The following is a 20,674-nucleotide window of genomic DNA, read 5'->3' as shown; positions in this document are numbered from 1 at the left end:
TCTCATGCCTTTCTCTGTTCCCTCACACACAGCTTCACCTCCCAGTTTCTCCAAAAGTCCGTTAAGGGCCTTGCTAAAAGCTCGCTCAGGCAGTGAAGTCATTCTTGAATGCAAGCCTCAGGCCTCGCCCCCAGCAATTAGCCTGTGGAAGAAAGGGAATGAGATCCTGCAGAGAACTGAAAGGTAGGATGAAAGTCCAAAGTGCATATTTCCAGCAGCTTTCATTCACATTCACTGCAAGCGGACATGTTTGAATAGTGTATTTGGCATTTGTGCAGATGCATAGAAGGAAAGGCTAATGAGGAGAATGAGAGCAGGGCACCCACCAGGAAAATTGTGCATGGCTAATATACTGCATGCACCCTCATGTGCAAATAGCTTGGTATGAGAGATGAAGATGCTAGCTGGTCGTATCAAGACTGCATGCATGAAATATTTAAGAAGATAAAAGATTAGCAAATGGGGTTGCTGCTGAAGACACAGCCTGTCTGCTTTTAGATAGAGGAAGGAATTAAAACTCTAACTGAAGCTGTTGCACCTGTAATTATGAGAGGTGGAAGTGTTCTACTTTATCTTGACATACAAATAGAGTTGGATTCATACAATCACCAAGGCTGCAGAAATAAAAGCCTTGTAGATTGGAAAGCAGAGACGTTGCACTAGAAGGGAAACTCACACCCACAGACATAATCCAGACAATGAGCAAACTTCAAGCACCTCTTAAAGCAGCATGAAGTGGTGCTTAATTTAGTTTGTTGTCCTTCTGTGTCTGATTACTCATTGAATACACCAAAAGCTGAATTTGAACCATTGAAAAGATTTCACACAATAACAAAGAACCAATTAAAGGTGGAAAGTCTATAAGCAAATCAGCAGCAAGAAATGACAAAGTTAAGCAATCCGTCCGCAGACTTTCCTCATCGTGATTGGAAGGAGAAGAAAAGCTTAAACAGTAGCTAAACCCTGCTGCAAGTCAGGGCATGCATATCGAGAATTCGTAGCACACACACACATGTGCAAAGGGCAGGACAGACTGAACAAGAATAACTCAAACATAGGCATCTCAAAGCAGTGAGGAAATGCTTAACTTTGTGTTGTTTGAATCACTCCCATGCTGGTTATTCAAAAGGAGGTCTGAAAGAGAACAATACAAGCAAAGCATCTTGTCAAAACAGCACTGCGGCTCCTTAGTTGGCTCCAGACGGGGAGCTGCATCTACAGCTGTAGAAAATTGGTAAAATTCCCAAGTTGACTGACATTTAGCACACTGTATGTGAAGCCCACATAGTCTTTCAAGGTACACAACACTTAATGTATGCAGACACCGGATGGGAAATGTGTTATGCAGGCATGCTGTAAATTGGAGCAGCGTTTAGAAATTGAACTGTATGCACATTTTGTCACTGAATACCAGACTAGTTAAAGGGTTTGTTTTACCAAAATAATGAAAAACATATTTTTTTCAATTACCCGTCATGGTATCTTGTCATGCAAATAGTTGTGGTTTAATTTACCATGGTTTTGAGATCTCAGAAATATCTGCCTTGTCTCCACTGTCTCCGTTACTGTGGTTAATCTACAGAAAACACTGTCAACAGTTCTCTGGATGAAAGTAACTCCAATGAAAACTGTTTACAGTGAGGTCTATGATTTATGCAGACATTGTTCCTGGAAAGACACATTGCTGCTGCTGCTGCTGTTGTTTTTTTTTTTTCTTTCAATGTAGCTTTTCAATTCTTTGATCACCACAAAGAAAATTCTATTCAGCTCCATTGTACTGGGGATGGAGGCAGAAATCTCAGAGGCAAATATCTTAGTCCAAAACCTGGACAAATAAAATAGAAAATATCTGTGTGGCTAGATATGGCATGAGGTAAGTCTCAAATTATTTCTTTGCAAGACTATATAACCTTTGAAAGAAAGAAAAAACATTCTTCCTCTGACAACTGAAAAGTTGAATTCATAATCAATCAAAAAAACCCAGCTTAATTCAATATACTCACAGGTTTTGTTGCTATAGTCTTACTTGGTCTGGTATGACCAGTAGCTTATATTAGATAATGTTAGCAAACTTTAGATAGATGTTGCTGTATAACAGTCATTACTGAGTCAGTTCAACTCTTCTCCATTTGTGCTACTGTTATAGTAGGTTTTAGTATTTAACATTATCCTGTATTTATCACTTGTAGCTGCAGTGGCTGCTGTTCACTTTAACCCTTCAAGATGCCAAAATCTGATGCTGTTTTGAGAAGATGGCTATGGCTATATTTACAGCAGACATTTTGACTTGTCAAAGCAGGAAAAGCACGGGTGTAAATATTAACATTAACAATGGCTCCATTCCATTAATTGTCCCAGTAAGCCATGTCAGTGAGTGAGCACACACAATACCAGAGCGCTGGAACTGGCTCTCCTAAATGGAATGCTGCCATCATTCATGTTATTAATTCCACCTGTGCTAAATGTCTACTGTGAAAAGGGTCTATTTTACAAGCAAAACATTACACTGTTATTATATTTATTGAATGTATAAATAGTAACAAGACAATATATAGTTACATCTAGTTTTATTTCTTTACAATTTTTATGAATTGCCTTTAGAAATGTTGGTTATTCTAAACTTCATAGTCACTACTTTCTTGTGCTTATGCAGCACTGTGTTGTATCATGTCTTTAGCTTACTGAAATATATGTATAAGGCTTTTATTAAATATCTAGCCAGTGACCTCCCAGCATGATAGAGGATCCTTTCTGACCTTTGCAACATAAAGCCTGTAAACCACGATTTATCTATTCATTGAGTTACTCAAGGTGATGCTGTTTGTAAAATATTTCCTCATTTACTAATGTATTTAGTCTACCACTGAGACAGCAAAGGTGGGTCACCCTGCCTGCTGCTAACCCCTCTCAAAGAATTTCATTTTCCTGGGCTTTAGTGGAGAGCTTTAAAGTACCACAAGGGTTAAAGTGCTTTTCTGAGGCTTTTCCATTTTGACAAGAATACAATTCCGGTAGAAACACCATACAATAAATTTACTACATGGAGAAAGAAAAAAACCAAAATAGTTACATGCGAAGATATTGACTATCAATGCAAAATAACAACTACAGGCAGATTCAATACAAAGCTGAGCTCTTATAACCTGTACACTCTCCATTGCAGTCAATACAGTGAAAAGCTGCTCTGTTTTCTGCAGGATTACTCTGCTTCCCAATGGAACATTAAAGATCGCCAATGTAACCAGACGGGATGCAGCCAGCTACACATGTGTCGCTAAGAATCAGTTTGGGACAGCAAGCACAACAGGCAGGCTGCTAATCACTGGTGAGTCTTCTCAATTAACCACCCCCTAAAAACAAATTGCCCCTGATTGACCCTTTGCTAAGCCCCGGCCCCCTTGGTTACTATTGCTTTGCCCTTCCATTCTAGCGCTGCACGTACACAGCTTGTAATGGTAATGTAGGATTATTTCCCACTTGAGATTTGTGGTAATATTTGAAACAATGGGCCCTTGACTTCTTGTTTGAATGTTTATTTTACTGGCAGAAATAACAACTGTCCCTGGCAGATTTAGTTAGCAGGCAGTAGATATAAGCTGTAGCTAGCCTGCTAACTGACATGCATGCAGTGACATGGTTGAAAAGTCTCCAGGCAGCTTTTTTCATGTTTCTTGCTGTCTGGTATAAAAATGAGAAATACACAAAAGGTAAAGCCTTTTTGTGTGTTTCTCATGCATTTAAGTCAATCAAATGCATTGGTTGGCAACATATATGAAATCATAATAATTTAGTTCCATAATAATACAAAAAAGACAGAAGCTAGAGGAAAAACTTATGGAAAACATGGAAGTAAAAGGAGAACCATTGTTCTTCATATTAACATAGTTTATGGAATTCGCTAATGATATACTAACTCTTGGCATGTGATGCTAGCTTACTATTGTAGGTAACACCCTTGTTAGTCAGCCATGCTAACGTTTGCAACTTATGGTACTGCAGACAAACTCAAACATTTTTTGCTCTTGTATTTTTGGTTTTGAAAAGTTAAAAAAGACACGCTATTTCAACATCCAGTTTCAGAAATGCCATGCCGGGTTATGGTTGAAAAGCTTTTTGGAGGAGGGGGTTAGCAAATGGTCAACTTTCCCTCACTTCTTTCAACATAGAGGTCAACCATTTCTCATGATTCTATGACTTGAAAATACCCTAATTTCTGTTCTTTTATATTCACACTATAAGCCATGTGTACCATTACCCAAGGTTATCTTCAGATTAATGTTGCTAGTATACAATTTGCAGAACAGCAGTTAAGCAAGCAACAAAACGTTATTCTTTATTTAGGTAAAGGTCATTATTTATGAATGCAGTGACATAACACGTTCATGTGCTCCTCCGGTTTAATCCATTGTGTGTGTGTGTAGCCACCTGACTTATTTTTCTCATTAGCTTTTATTCCTCTCATACACTGACAGCTGAACCATTTAATGTCATAGAATTTAATTACTGTGACCTTTCCTCAACATACTCTTAAGGCTTCCAATCCACCACAGTCACCAATGGGAATGCGCTCCCATCTCTGTAATCCTGTTTCATACATTTTCTTCCAAATTGATCCCAGAACATAAAGTGTGAACTGGAGATGTCATTAAATGTTGCTAATGGACAGGCTTGGAATTTAAGTGCTTATTAAAATCAGGAATAGCACACAACTATGGGTATTTTAATGATGGTGGCTTGATTTAGCCATGAATTGAAGGGAGATGGCAGTTGCAGGGGTCATGGTGGTGTTAAAGGTTCCCGGGGCAGAGATATTAACATGTGTACACTGTCGTTTGTTGTCTGGCCAGAGCCCACCAGAATCACCATGAGGCCTACTAACATGGAGATTATTGTTGGCGAGAGCATCGTGTTACCCTGCCAGATTGCCTGCGATCCAGCTCTGGATGTCTCTTTCTCGTGGGCATTCAACGGCCAGCTCATCGACTTCCAGCGAGACAGCGATCATTTTGAGAGAGTGGGCGGGGTGAGTCATCTCAAGCATTAAACTCAGCTACTTTCCAGCTATTCTGGAATTAATTGGGACATACTGTGTGATGTGCAAGGGTATGCTCCACTGCCCTGCTGAGGGCCTCTTAGACATCAGTAACACCCAAGCAGAGAAATGTATGCCAAGACATATCCATTGAAAAGTTTCCTTGCAGTCAGTGGTGGATGGAATATAAAAAAAGTATATATCCATTAAGATCAGTTACATTCTTACATTCATATTCTATAAAAACCTCAACTAATGGCACTATCAGGTCAATAATCGGGATCCTTACCTTTTGAATTGGCTGTGTGAGCTGCCATGTGCTACACTTCTAAAAATATATTGGTGATATGCCATTTCAGTCATACAGAGGGTCCTCATTTTATACTTTTCATCCCTTCAACTTCTAATTTCCTTACCTCAAGGGAGAACATTTTCTTATCATCTCCCTCTGCCATGATTGAATTTGCATACCTATTTATGAATCTTGAGCCCCGAAATAATTAAGTAATGAGCTGGCTGGCATTCACCAAGGGTAGACCTAGTATGTATAAATCTTCATTTGAAATCCTTATGCCTTGAAATAATGATATGTGATGACTCTTTGAGAATATTTGTTCCTTTTGATGAAGGGCAAAGTCAGTTGTTCAGAGCCTGTCAGTGTAAAATTACTTTACACACTCTCTTTTGCTTTTTATAGTGCCAACTTATCATCTAAGGTCAATAGTCTGATCATTGTCATTCACGTTTTAAAGGCTGACATCATGTCTGAATGCCATCCAATGCTCACAGTATTGTGGACATGCCAAATTCATATCTTCATGAATGCAAATGGAAATTACTAATGATGCTGTTCTGTGTGTAGGGATATAATGAGATATAGTTTTCATATAATCTTTTTCCCCTGTCCAGAGAGATTACTGTATTTCTTCAAATAAAAGATTATAGTGTAAGTCTCTAATAATGGCCGGGGGGGGGGGGGGGGGGGGGATGTGATCGACAAACAAATAAAGGCTGGCCCCAAAAACGGACTGGGGAAAAAAACAAGGGTGGAAAAACTCCTAGTATCTGTTATATAATGTGCATGCCAGTTAAGCATAAATAGTAGTTACCTGGATGTAACCTCAGTTCTGTGAGTCCATGCGTAGCCCTCTAAATGACCATCAGAGAGAGGGGAGGGGGGCAGAGGAGACGCAATATCATTTAAATATGGTGATAACGGTGCATGTTTTAATAATAACGATGGCAGCGACACTACATGAGCATGGGTAACCAGGGTAACCAGGGTAACTTGGCTAAGCCAGAGAGCATGCATCCATGAGCATGTTACCTGTGCGCTACAGCCAAGTGGTGCACTGCCAAAATGTTCCAGGTGGAGATCAGGCGCTAGAATTATTGTTCTGCACATCGGAGTAAGTGGATTACCGGTAATGCACTAACAAAAATTTAACAGAGCAAACGGAAGCAAATCAGAAAACAAGAAGGCTTTGTACTAAAATATTAGCAGATATACTTATCAAACAGAAGGAATTAGAAATAAAGGCCTCTCTCTAATATAAGCCTGCTTGCAATAAAGGCCTGGAACCCTCTGCAGTTGAGATAAATAAAAGTCCCAGCCACTATTTGAGGAAATACAGTACCAGTCCCCTGCTCAACAGCTTCTGATGAATTCATTTACATAATTAAAGCAAGCTCTCGGATCGGCCAGGTGGTTGCTGACACTGGAGAGAGAATCAGACATGGCGAGCTGCGCCTAAAAACTGTCAGGCAAAAGGAGAGGAGATGAAAGGGAGGGGAAAAGAGAGAAGGAGAGGTAGTCTCTTTAGCCGATGGTCGCAAAGAAATGCCATTTGGCTCAGTTCTGCTTTGTCAGGTGCCTCAGAGAGGTGGAGATCCACGGGTGTTCATGTCCAGTTGCTGCAGAGTGGAGCTATGATCACTACCCGCTGGGGGTGATGAAATCTGCTATGACTGCAGCAAGCCTTGCCTGGCTCAGCCCCAGGTGACTCGTTTCTAAAGCAACACATTCCTTTTCACAGGCTGACATTCTTTGTGACGGACTACTTCAAGAGGTGACTTTCAGTAGGCAGATCCCCATGAACAGACAAATGAGAACAGGATAACAGTGTCTGGATAGAATGTGTTAATACAGCATTGTAAATTACTTTTTACCCCTGAATACATACTGCATGTCGTTGAAAAGAATAAAGACGGGAGATTTTCTGTCAATTTTCTGTCACCAAATCTCATGAAAAGACCAAGAGCAACAATGAATTGATCCCACTAAAGGATTAATTCACTGCATATACACAGTGCAGTCTAACAGTTTCATTGCTTGTGACACTGTGTAAAATTGGTCTACTGAAAATCTTTGTTGCAATCCGTGTCAGCCTTTACAATATCAACTTTTCAACATGGCGGGTTGTGAAATGAATATATCATGTTTTGAATGGAATTGAACAAAATACAAGCTTTGGCTATTATAATGCTTTTTAAAAACGTACTATACAGCAATGTAATATCCATGCTTATATTTCTATGGGCACTTACAAAGTGGTGTTGGCCAGTGTATTCATGTCATGCCACATTCTGATTGGTTGGTTTTATACGTGTGTCATAGTTAACAATCACACTGTGAGAATTGGGTCCTAAATTTCTGACTCTGTGAGACTTTTTAAACAAGCTGTTTTTTGTTGCCAAAGCTCAAAATCATCTGTTGTGACTGTGTCTCACAGTGCAGAACCAATATTTTGTGTTAGGGCTCCATTGTTGTCCAAAAATGATTAAAATTGCATCAGTGAGTCACACTGTTGCATGGGGTGACATGTTCTTTCATTACAATGACCATGGGCACTGTAGTTTATTTTGAATTTTAATCCCACATACAGTGCTGTAAACACACCAGATGTGTATTAATCCATCGGTTAAAATAGTTCCCCAAAACTGACGGTTTATTCCTGCTTTAGTAACTTTTGCTAAAACCTACAGTGCCCAGCTGTTTTAGAAAGTTACTGAGCTTTTTTTAAAATAATAAACTATATACTGTGTCTGTTATTTACTTTTAAAGATTTACATCTTCAGTAGAATCACCACAGTAGGAGTGCCACTGAGAGGGTAGGGAAGATGTTAAGAATAACATCTTCATTGTTGGTTTCAGATTTTTCATGGGATTTTTTGACAGCATGAAAAATTCATAATTAAACCATGCCTTATCCTTTAAAATACCTCCTTCATAGAGTTACACATGAAAGTAATGTTCTTACACAGATGAGAAAGTTGTTTTGATGTTTTGTTCTGTTCCCTCATGGCCATAGCATGCATGCTGCTCATGTAAAATAATATTTGTTCTTTACACTGGGAGTTATACTTACATCTTGCTTGATCTTATGTAATTACAGAATAATTAGGATTGTCTTGCCAATTAACAAGACTATGTTTGTTTTGTGTTTCCTGTGTGTAGCTGGTAGGTGTTTGTAGGGGATTGGGGGACTGGTTGGTGGCGTAGCGCCTGAAGGACAGCCGATTTGTGCAGAGTACATCTGCCCATTTCTGTTGTTGGTGTTTGAAGAGATGCAAAACTCAGTGGCCTGGAGAGGCTGTGATCGTGCATTCTAAATGTTAAAACATCCCAGGGCCAAAAGCTAAATGATGAAATGAAACTACATCTCTTACTTTGTCTTATTTTTTCACTGTTCATATTCTCTTCTAGAGTATATCAGGGGATCTGATGATCCGTAACATCCAGCTGAACCATGGAGGGAAATATGTCTGTGTTATTGACACTGATGTGGAGAGCCTGTCCACCTCTGCCATCCTAGTTGTCAAAGGTAAGAGAGCCTATTGATTTTATGAATTCAAACTAGAGTATGAATAGACCAATGTGTGTAGTGTAAAATAATGTGGCATTGAAGCGTCTGTAGAAATAATGAAGATGTAGGGAAGTTTGACAGGGAGGGATGTTAAAAATCTCTGAGACTTGCTGTAAATATACCTTGCAGGACAACGTGATTTCATGGGATGGTGTATAAATAGCCATCTCATGAAGCATCTAAGCATTTTAAGCTTTTCACGTGTCTTTTAACGCTGTTGGTTAGGTTTAGGCACAAAAACCACTTGGTTAGGGTTAGGGAACGATCATGGTTTGGGTTAAATTGGTCAGTAAAATGCAGTAAAAATGTCTGATGTGACGGTAAAAATGTCTGGTTAAAATATCTCGACATGACAGTTAAAATGTCTGGTTAGTCCCACTTCCCCCTAATAAGCCAAAATCACCTTATAAAAGAAAAGAAATGTGTCACTTCCCATGTCACTCAAACATAATTATAGGTTGTTTTTGGCGACTGAATTTACAACCTAAATGGCGTGAAATGACAATGAAAAATGCGTTGTCATAACACACAAAATGACTTAAGAAATTGCCGTGTAATTCATACGCCATTTGCTGATACCAGCACCTGCTGCATCATTTGATGTAGATATTTTAAAAGTGAATCAATGATAAACATGATATAACAATGTTAACAAAAATGTGTATTATCAGCTTTTCATTTCCATTTGTTAAATGTAACTAAGTTATTACTAAATTATTAAGCCTTTGCATTTTAGTGTATTTGGACTAAGGTTGGGGACATTTACACTCTTTTGTTTCTGGGTGCAATTTTGGCGCCTCCCTCTGGGTGGCACCTTAGGTGGCCGCCTATGTTGCCTATAGGAAGCGTCGCCCCCCGTTGGTATTCATGCTCTTAACAAACTGCAATAGCTGTCCCAGGTGCTTTGAGAAAGCAATGTTTACCACAGAAAATGACTATAATTGGCTCATTTACACATCGGCAAAATATCATGGAAAACATTTGAATAATGGAGCAGTAGAGCAAACAACAGCAACATCGTAACGCCCGAGTGTGTAACAGTCACAAACACACTCCTCTCTCTTTCTCTCACTGTACTGACTACTTTTATTCCTCTTCCTGGTGTTCCCTCCTCACTCATTACCCCTTTCATAAATGATCCCCTCCAGTATCTCTTTCCAGTGCTGGTGTTCAGTAATCACTTTGCAGCCCAGCACATCGCCCACATAGTGAATGAAAAGTCCCTGCATGCACACACCAAGGACGTAGCCCTTAATTAAAGGGAGCGTGATGGCCTTGATAAGTTTGATGAGGGGAGGCTTCTTGGAGCGGGAGGGAAGCTCACCTTGCTCATTGTCTCATTGATTTAGGTCCACCAGGTCCTCCGGACAAAGTGGCAGTGGAGGAGATCACAGACAGTACAGCCCAGCTTTCTTGGACTCCCGGAAGAGACAACGGCAGTCCCATCACAGGCTACATCATCCAGGGCCGGACGCCTTTTACTGTGGGCTGGCAGGTTGTTGACACAGGTAGCTTCAAACACTCCACACATCCCCTTGTAGTATTAATGTGGATCCTTTTATTTATTCATCATTCAATTTCTGTCATGTTGTTCACCAGCCTGATTTTCAAAAGATTTAATATCCAACTTGCAGTCCCTGAGGTGGTCAACGGTAACATGCTCACAGCCACAGTGGTGGGTCTGAACGCCTGGGTGGAGTATGAGTTCAGGGTGGTGGCACGGAATAGCGTGGGTCTGGGAGAGCCCAGTCCAGCCTCGGCCAAGACCAGGACAGAGGATGCCAGTATGTAAAACTTAACTCTTAACTGCACACACGTATGCATATAGACAATAGTATTTCAGTGATGGATTACTTAAGCTTTATTTATGATCGCTCAGGGCTAGTTCTTACAAAGTTTTGTACATGTTGGAAATCAAATGTGTTCATAGTCACTCAAAGGCGGATTGAAAAGCCGACCATTACAGAGAGGGGAGGGGGATGGGAGAGACGCAATATTGTTTAAATACGAGGATAACAGCGCATATTTTCAGACAGTCTCTCCTGGAAGGCAGTCATAGCATTGCACTCATTTGTTCACATGAAAAGTGAAATAAATAGCTATGTCAAGAATGAAAAAGGAGAGCTAGCGGGAGACGTTGAAACCCTGACTCCTTTCTCACCTCCGCACAGCTGGCCAATCACTGCATGAAGTGGGTGTGAATGTCAGCTTGTCCGTTTTAGAAAGTTACAGAAATGGCCCCTCTTATCCGCCGTTGGAAAGGTGCAAGGGAAGGGGGTATAATGGGCATTTATAACCGTCCAACAAGCATACAGCCATCTTTACCCTGAATATATCACACTCTTCCTGGGCTTGTATGCCATGACAATTTGATTTTAATCACAGAACTGCAGATAAGTAATTATAAAGGATGTTTATTCTTATTTTCTGATTTTTTTCATAATCGTTTGATCCTGCTGTTGTGTAATGGCTACAGGTATTAATAAATTCAAAGGAAAGTGCACAAACAGAACATTACTATTGATGTTTCTGCAAAACCTAGACTTACATTCAGTGAAACGTGACATTATTGGTTATCCAAACCGTTACAGACTCTGCCATAATAGCACTGAAAGACAAATTTTAAACTGTAATACACACAAAATTGTACAAATGCAAAGTGAGAAGCAAAACTCAACATACATGAAGGTATTCATGCCCTTATTTTTGGAAAGGTCTGTGTGTGTACACCTCTGTCAGTGAATTGTGGCTTTTGCACACCTGTGTACAAGAGGTAGCTTATATAGCTAAATTTTTAATCAAGCATTGGCTTTGTCTCTTTCTTTAATTTGGCACATTTGTTAGGGCGGTGTTAGAGCAGGAGACAGAGCCTGGAATTTGAGCATTAGCAACCGTGCAATGACTCTGATGTATTTAACACTTATATTACCGTAATAATGGCATTTCAAGGTCGGAATAAAGTTACGGCAGTTGTTAACATCAATGACATTAATCTTTGTTTTAGTGCATAGACATCAGTATGCAAACACACAGACACACATACTACAATTCCCAGCTTCTTGCAGGTATTTTTCCTGTGATACAGGAACAGATTTGGCAAGAATTCCCAGGAAATAACGGGATCTCAGTTCCCGGTATTCAGCCCAAACAGACAACCATACATCGGGAGCTCAACGTCAGAGATAAATGCTGCTTCAACCCTTTGCTGATATGACACATTAAATGTGATGCTCCACTTACTTAAAGATACTATAAGGATATGCGTGAGTGCTCCTCCACCTACACTATCAGTTTTGCCATCACACCTCAGTGCACAAACAGCTGAGTGGGAATAGGAGTGGAGTGGGTTGAATTGAATGTCTTTTGCAAAATATTACAGATCTTGGCCTGCTGTTTATGCATGGTGACATTTCTGCAATATTGGTAATTCACTTTTCTCTGGAATGTTTGTTTTTGCACAGAGTGAGGGATTTGTGGTGTGTAAAATAGAAGACAGTCTCTGCAGCAGACAGCCTTGTCATGGGGCTACAAGTACAGTTGAGGCTTGCCGTTGAGCTTTGTAAACTGTGTTCTAATTGCTCCCCTCTGGGCTTTGCCTCTCAGTTCCTGATACAGCTCCCACTGATGTCGGAGGTGGAGGCGGCACAAAGTCTGAATTAGTGATAACATGGGAGGTAAGTCATCTGTCACATTTTACTGTTCCCTCCATCGCCGAGTAATGGTTTTGCTTAATTGTGCAGAATTGAACGGAGCAATTTTATGACCCACATTAGAGCGAGACACCTCTCCTCTGGCTCAGCCTCCGAGTGCTATTTCTCCCTCCAAATGCAGGGACAGAGAGCACTTCCTTCCACTTCCTTTTTGCACTTAAGCCACAAGTACATAGCCATGCAAGAGGAAAAGATAAGGTAAAAGGTGATTCTGGAATGTTATGAGTGGCAACAGCAAAAAAAAGAGGCTGTGTCTAATCACAGCAGCCCTTGGTCGAGGTACAGCGCAGAGAAGGGCCTGTCTGTTTCTTTGTCTGTATGCATTTTAATATCACTATAGTTTTGTGTTTTGCTCCCAGCCTGTGCCTGAGGAACTGCAGAACGGAGAGGGCTTCGGCTACATCATCGCCTTCAGGCCCGTGGGCATGGTCACGTGGACGCGAGCGGTCATCTCCACACCTGGCGTGGCACGTTACGTCTTCCGCAATGACACTATCCCTCCCTTCTCGCCTTTCGATGTGAAAGTGGGGGCATACAACAATCGAGGGGAGGGGCCTTTCAGCTCTATTGCCACAGTGTTCTCAGCAGAGGAAGGTACGGTACAAACTTCAGCAGAGAGTGACGCTCAAATAAGCTATAATCTCTCTCCTTACAACTATGACCTTGAATAGTTATGATGAAAAAAATTTTTTCAATGCTGTTATTTCCCTCCCCTCTAAAGCTTGGAATGTCAACTTGATATTAGTTATCGTGCTGGTAGATTACAGGAAATCCTAGCTGACACTTACCACACTGTGCTGTCAGGGAGGTATCCTGTTAATTGAATTTGCTGGGCAGATAGTCTTCCCTTATGTCAGTCACAGATCCCATTAAAAGAGAGCGGGGGAAATAGCTTTTCAGTGAAACTACAGGTCTATTCTGTTCTTCCTTCTTATTGCTATTAGTGTGTGTGTGATAGTGTTGGATGAGTCTCAGGGATTCTCACCAGCGCTCTATTTCTGCAGTCCCCAGTGTGACTCCTAAGAGGGTTAGGGCTCGAAGTGTGTCTGCAGTGCAAATTGAAGTGATCTGGGAAGCTCTCCCTGCCATCCCTGAAAGAGTGCTTGGATATGAGGTATGTTATGACTCACTGCTAAATCTTTTTCTTTTTCTTTTTCTTTTTTTTCTTTTTCCAAATAACATGATAATTGAGCTTTTCCCTGTGGCTTGTTTATCACTGCGTAACCATTCTTTATTGTTCTTGAAATTAGTTTTTTTCTCTTTCTTTTTTTTTTACTTCTACTCTATCTTCTTGTGTATCTCTACAGAGATTTTGTTTTAAGAGTAATAATATCATGAGATGACCGCAGCACTTTGGTGCACCAACAGCAAACCCACAAGAGGAGACTAAAATCCCTCATCCTTTCAAGAATGCAAAGAGGGCTTTGCTGTTTTCCTCTCCCCCCGGTGCTCTTTCAATATCTGTCACCTTGAGCCCTCGGCACAAAGCTCTCCAGTTGCCATAGCGCTGGCCACATTGTCCTTTTAGAACAGAGCTCATTTCTCCAAACGCAGTCCTGAAGTGGATTTAAGCCAGCGAATCTCAATAGGCCACCAACAATATGGATCTGCACATGTATGGCGCTCAGCCTTTAATTAGACTGTGTTAGGATTGCAAATGCAATCCACTTTCAGTTTAATGTAATCACTTATTACTGCTCAAAAGATTACATTACTGCAAACTGAATTCTGGTGCTAATCATACACAGCTTTAATTGTTAACAAATTTGAAATACAATAATTTTGGACGATGCAATAGCAAGAGATCCCCGAGGACAGACTTCACATTTCACTTTAATTATTTATTGACTTAACTCTTATGTCACTTAATACCAGATGCATGAATATTGAAGATGACTCAAAGCAAGCGGCAAATTACTCTGTTTGCTTTATCAAATATCGCTTCACCTGCACCCTTAATTTGAGGCTAATAGCCTGAAGGGAAGCAAACTCTGCATCTTGTTTTACAGAGTAAAGTATCCTTTCCTTGCTGTAGAAAGTGGTGATTTAGATAAAACATTTCAAAATACACTTTTTAATATTCAGTTTCCTCAGACAAAAGAGTTATTTTCATGAAGAAAACAGACAATAATGATGATTTTTTTTCTTCCTGGGTCAGTTATACAGTGTGACCCACTAATGCTCTATTTATATGACCAGGGTGGCTGAGAGGATGTGCATCAGTAATTGAGACTCCACTAGAGAAAAATGTATTATTCATTACCGCTCCCTCCCTCCCTGTCTGTAATACAAACAGCATTTCAGATTTCATGCTGGAATATGAATTTCAATAATGCAGTGAAATGCACCACTGAAATCTGACTGTTTGTGCATGTGATTGGGACTTTTTTTACCCCGCCCCAACAGGTTGTGTACTGGGAAGACGACACCAAGCCTGACACTGTTGGCAAAGTGCGCATATCTGGAAACTACACACTGGTTAACATCACGGGGCTGAAAGCGAACACAGCATACTACCTCTCTGTGGCAGCTTTCAATACAGCTGGCCCCGGGCCGCAGTCGGCGCCCATCAACACCACCACAAAGAAACCACGTGAGTCCGTCCCCCAAGGGGGACGTTGAAATAATTTCTAAATGGCACTCGTTCATGAACCATGTCAGGCTGCTCAGATGACGTTGTTTTGTCCTCAACATGATGGGCGCAGCATTCTTCAGCTTTGTTGGTTGCGCTAATAAAATTCAGTCTGACAAGAAAGCTTTCTATTTACCTTGGGAAAAAAAATATGGAGAAAAAAAGGACAGTGGGTTGGGTAAAATGTAGCTGCTGAGGAAAAAGTAGGTGTTTAAAAGGGATGTTAAAAGTGATGTTAAAGCTAAACTAGACAACTGCTGCACAAGCTACAGTAGATTCTTGAAATTTGAGTATTTCAGCCTTTAGACATACAGAAATATGAGTAAAGAAAATAGACACCAGCTTCATTTTGTTTCATAGCACCAAAAGAATCAAAGAATTCAGCTTCCTCTGGCTGTATCTCTTTTTCATTTCTTGTGGCAAGAGATTAGCTACAAGTGACCATCCAGCACTGATGCTAGAATTTTATTTTGGAATATAGCGAGAATCCACTCTGTCTCAATAAATGAGGGTGCATTGCTGCAGCCTCAATGTATTATTCAGACTGATAGGATGATTTTTCTTGTCAAATCTTGGATCTGGGAAGTGTTCTATTTATGTGCATTCCTTTAGAAAGACAATCACAGTATCACAGTCACAATCTTTACTTCTGGATCTTTTTTCTAGCACCAGATCGGGCTCCACTCAACATACAATGGACCATGATTGGCTCCACCCTCACGCTGCACTGGGACCCTGTAGTAGCCATGGAGACAGAGTCAAAGGTCACTGGATATTTGGTAGGTCCCGATTCACTGTGGAGCTCTGATTTATCTACAGTATCAAGGATGACACTCTTTGCATTAGCTCATTTTTTTGCGTCACCCTCCCCTGCCTCAGGTGCTGCTGAAGAGACATCGTTACAATGACATCAACACTATCTTGACCAACAAAACCACTGTGGAACTTAGCCTTTCCTCCAATGACAACTATCTCATTCAGATCAAGGCCATGAGTGAAGGGGGCGAAGGTGTGGGCAGTGAACCCATCCACATCCACAAATTAAGTGAGTTTACTGTTGTCTTTCCTTCCTCATACCATTTCCTTTTTGACCACTGATAAAGCTTAAGTGAGGATTCAATAATTCAGAGAGAATTTTTAATTTTGCTTGATTGCATCCCTTTCCAACCATGTGTAATAGACTTATTTCTAGTGCAAGAAAAGCGACCTTTTTAGAAATGCGTGCGCGGTGTCATCCATCTCTGCCATTGGGTTATTATTCCTTGTTGACTGGCTGCACAGCGCTGCAGCATATAAAGCAGTCCTGTGCTCCCATACCACTGCTGTGCAAAACTGTGAGGCGGCCCAGTTTGCCGCTCTCCTCTTTGATGTGATATGAACTTTATCTTCTCAGGATACTTAAATAGCCTCTCCTGTTGAAAGCAGGGAATAATATAGATATGGAAAAGAAATCACAGTTGGCTTTTGATTTATAACGACTTGTCAGAAATTTAGAGGATAGTACAGCAGAGTGCAGGTTTCTTGCTTTTGATCAGAGGGGTGTTTCTGGTTCCTCATGAGCTGCTCTGCTGCTTTTGGTTGCAGGCATGGGAGCGCGGGGCTCAGGAGCGAGCTGTCCCAGCTCATTGTACCTCTCTGCAGTCATCACCAGTGCGCTGCTCTGCTCCGTCTGGTGATCAGAGCCTACGGAGCGCCCTTCCTCCCACCCGTCCCTTCAGTCAGCCTGTCCTATGTTAACCCTTCACTGGACTGGCAGAAAGCCCAGGCTTCAGTGGCAGGACTGGGAGAGACTGGAAAGGCCTGGACTGCGCCAAACTCTTAAGGGACCACACCACTAACTTTAATGGACCATCAGATAGAGACGTGATGATTTGCCTGCATGATATCTTTTGGTATTTCTTCCAGCGTCATAAGTGCCAGCGTGCTCTAGGTTTCATTTTAGAAGTTATGATGTCTACAAGACTTATATTTTTAGTATCTTTTGGAGATACTAATGCCTTAAAATCCATTTTTACACATACAGTCCATACCAAAGTAGTTGACAGAGGCTGCTTGCTTTATGGTTTCTTTAGAACTATTTAAAAATGTTTTGCAAAAAAGTGTACTCAGAAAAACGTATCATCTCAAGGTCAACGTCTCAACATAAAGATTAGCCTGTAATCATTGGTTGCATTCATATTTTATTGTCTTGAAAAGGAATTGTAGAGGTTAAACTAAGTCAATTTACTAACTATTATCAGCACTTATATCATTTTTTGCAGGTTTTCCCAAAAGAGACATCCGTTGCATGCTTTGAAGTTTTACCAGGCTTTGTCAAACATACAGTATAAAGGATGCATAGCAAATTGATCAACTGTGTCTCAAACCGACTTATCTCTACATACTGAAATAATATTAGGTCTGTTCGAGAGCCACAAGCTCCTGAGCTAAAGGCTCTCTCTACAATACCCTGATAGATCTTGGCATTTTGTTCTCTATCTCATGCTCCTCTAAATAATAAATGCCCATCACAGTCTGCATTCTCAGTCTAGCGAAAAAGCCGGGATTGCAGAGAACAGAGATGTGTGGTGTTACTATGTCAAGCAGATCCCATGTGTACTGTTCCTCCTCTACATTTAGACAACCTCTGTTCTAGATACGTATATCATATTACAGAACATGTACCATCTACACCCTAGATGACCAGCTGGCCCAGTGCACAATGGACTACAGGATAACAGTGCCTTCACAAGAGCTCACTCTCTGATTTTTTTCCTCTCCTTTTCAAATAGCTCAGAAAGATTCATGTTGCAGAGGAAGTGTTGTTTGCTTTTCTTTCTGAAGAAATTAGCAACGAAGGACAGGAAACTCGGTGGCAGAATGTAGTGGAAGCCCATTATTGGAAAGGGTATGTTGATTAAATTTTTATTGAGATAAGTACACCGGAGCACCTAGGACAAAAAGGGTTGGAAGCTTTAGGAAAGCCACAATGGATTGAGATATAAGGTGGAAATTTTGGTCCCAGTATTTATGGTCTGTGGTATAATAAATGTATGACTCCATTCATGGCATAATTTATGTGCTATTAAGGCATCAGAATAATTGATGCCAATACCACGGTGAAAGAGCCCTGACTGGAAATGGAGCGAAAGGCACGGCTGTCATTTCACCCTCCTACCCTATCACCGTCTATGGGACACATACCAGACTGAACAGTAACAAAAGAACATTGCTACTCTGCTGAGGGAGCTACTTTTCACGCCCTTTTATCATGTGGATGAGTCTGTCAAAAACCACCCAAGTAAGAGCCGAGGTGTGATTACTGGGGTCCTGACAATGTTCATGTGGATGTGGAAGGATACAGTCAACTGAACTGCTACACATTACTGTGCCTTTGCCGAACATGGGGCTGTGTACGGTCATTAGCTCGGAGGCTGTTGTCGTCTGTATTTTGCACTCCCCCCCCCCCTCTCCAAAGTCGAATGAAAGCACAAGGAATTGATGCAAGGTGACTGGATGTCCTCACTTAGCCATCTGAACAGGTGTGCAGACCCCAGAGGCCTCGTAAAAAGTCCAAATGGCCGACATAATCAGGCTGTCCTATCTGTTCCTTGACTGGTTACATAAAGCCCTGCGCTTGTTGATTAGACTGCTGCAGACCAATCAATGGGATATTGATTTTCCTGCCCCATTATTACAGCTGTCATAATTCAGCTGCTTGATTGACTGATGGCCACGTTCTTATTGCACTCGTTCTATTGTGTTACAGTCAATGATGTTTCAGATGTCTGCTACTTCTCTCCCTATCAGACGACTTCAAAGGCATTATTTTTTGTGTGTTTTGGTTTGGTTTTGCCAGAAATCTCATTGTATTTGCTCAATTTTTCAGATTTTTAAAGTATTTTGTAGTTTAGTGGTAGATAGTGACTTTGAAATGGAGCAGTGACCTGAAATTGACTGGCTGGTTGATTCTTTTGAGTTACGTCGAACACAACCATTGTTGGGCTGTTGTGCTCCATTGTTAGTGGTACTGTATCTTTCTTTCCAAAAGCATAAAAGCCCAGTCACACCAGCATTTTAAACGGCTAGCTTTCATGCTGAAATCAGTTCATTTTAAAGGTACTGCTGAGATTAGGGGATTCACTTGCAGGGTGAAGCAAATCTGTTATGTTTGTTCAATCTCTTAAATTCAATTTTGGTGAACTTAGATATGCAAATTTGTGCCATTGATTAATAGCAAACCAATGTGACATTGCTTACCTTTGAGGGAGTTTCAGTAGATCTATATGTTATGCCAGGGGAACAAATGGCACACTACAAAGAAAATATAAAGAAATTTGAAAAGCTATTGGGACTAACTAGTGCTTGCGTGCTCTCAGCTGGCTAGCGTGTTAGCCATTAGCTCGACAACTACAGTAGTTCACCGGTAAGCCCTGCAAGTATTCCTAATGTCACCAAGCCCCTAGCACCGCCTATTTCATGAGGACATACAGATGAATCTTGCTATGCCACTCTCTGGTGTGACTGGGCCCTAAAGCAGCTTGTGTGTGCAAATACTTGATCCAAGTGGTGTAATAATATTTATGTTAATATCCAAATAAGGTAACCTCATCGCCAAATGGCCAGCTCATAGGTTATTAATTTACAGTGCTTTAATGTGTGGCAGTTTCTCTGAGCTTCTCTATTATTTACATAGTTGTAGTTCAGCCTAATGTTTCTTACCTCTGCTCACGCTCACATAAGAAATCAAAACCACTGTTTCCGACCTTCTGCATACATATTTCAAGCCTTCTGCACACATACTACAAAGTACAATCTAAATAAAAATGAAAGAAGTGATGGAAGCCAACCGCTAGAGTGGTTGAAATACTGATGACAAAACAACAACATATCTATTTATATCCACAAGGTTGATTTGATTGGATTGGTTTCTGTGGTTGTTGTTGCTAGAAAGGAGTGTAACTGGTGCAGTGTAAATAGCTTGCATATATTTTTTAAACATGGCCATCCAAGACAACCTTATTGCTTTTATATAGTGTGTTCTCCGACCTTAATACTGGTGTATTAATCAATGATCTCTGTGAGATACTGACATGTAGAGTTGCATTTTCATATTGAAAAGTAACTGTTTTGTCTTGTATACTAAAATTGTGCATGTTAGTCATTGTTTGTGAATTTGTGTTGGATTTTTCTAAAACTATAACTTAATAAAAATGTTTATTCCAGCCAGCAGTCTGTTTACTTGCTTCTGCCAAACTCACTGACACACAACCAGTCCTCTTCCACTGAAGATATGAAGTATTTCCTCATCCTTATTTTTTGATCTGAAGTGGGACTATAAGGCTTGATAACAAAGCGGACAACAACCCCGGGGCCTAGATCCCCAGGGGCTTTTATTTTCCTACTGTATATCAATATATATCACAATATGCCAAAGATATGCTAAATTGCATGA

General features: G+C 40.7%; 1 protein-coding gene across 1 annotated transcript in view; it reads left to right on the top strand.

Moving 5' to 3' along the window:
- Positions 1-20,444, top strand: part of cntn3b (contactin 3b) — a 55,215-nt gene extending 34,771 nt beyond the window's left edge. The window contains exons 11-23 of the mRNA XM_067588310.1: positions 33-183; positions 3,198-3,325; positions 4,848-5,023; positions 8,739-8,856; positions 10,248-10,406; positions 10,533-10,682; positions 12,502-12,572; positions 12,968-13,202; positions 13,613-13,722; positions 15,015-15,201; positions 15,907-16,019; positions 16,120-16,285; positions 16,825-20,444. Of these exons, the coding sequence (XP_067444411.1) occupies positions 33-183; positions 3,198-3,325; positions 4,848-5,023; positions 8,739-8,856; positions 10,248-10,406; positions 10,533-10,682; positions 12,502-12,572; positions 12,968-13,202; positions 13,613-13,722; positions 15,015-15,201; positions 15,907-16,019; positions 16,120-16,285; positions 16,825-16,916 (1,856 nt within the window). The 3' untranslated portion in view covers positions 16,917-20,444. The remainder of the gene's footprint in view (positions 1-32; positions 184-3,197; positions 3,326-4,847; positions 5,024-8,738; positions 8,857-10,247; positions 10,407-10,532; positions 10,683-12,501; positions 12,573-12,967; positions 13,203-13,612; positions 13,723-15,014; positions 15,202-15,906; positions 16,020-16,119; positions 16,286-16,824) is intronic.
- The last annotated feature ends 230 nt before the right edge of the window (positions 20,445-20,674 follow it).

The sequence above is a fragment of the Thunnus thynnus genome, chromosome 4, assembly GCF_963924715.1.
Source record: "Thunnus thynnus chromosome 4, fThuThy2.1, whole genome shotgun sequence".
Taxonomy (NCBI): Eukaryota; Metazoa; Chordata; class Actinopteri; order Scombriformes; family Scombridae; genus Thunnus; species Thunnus thynnus.
Note: the sequence above shows the minus strand (reverse complement) of the source record. Positions and strands in the feature narration are given on the sequence as shown.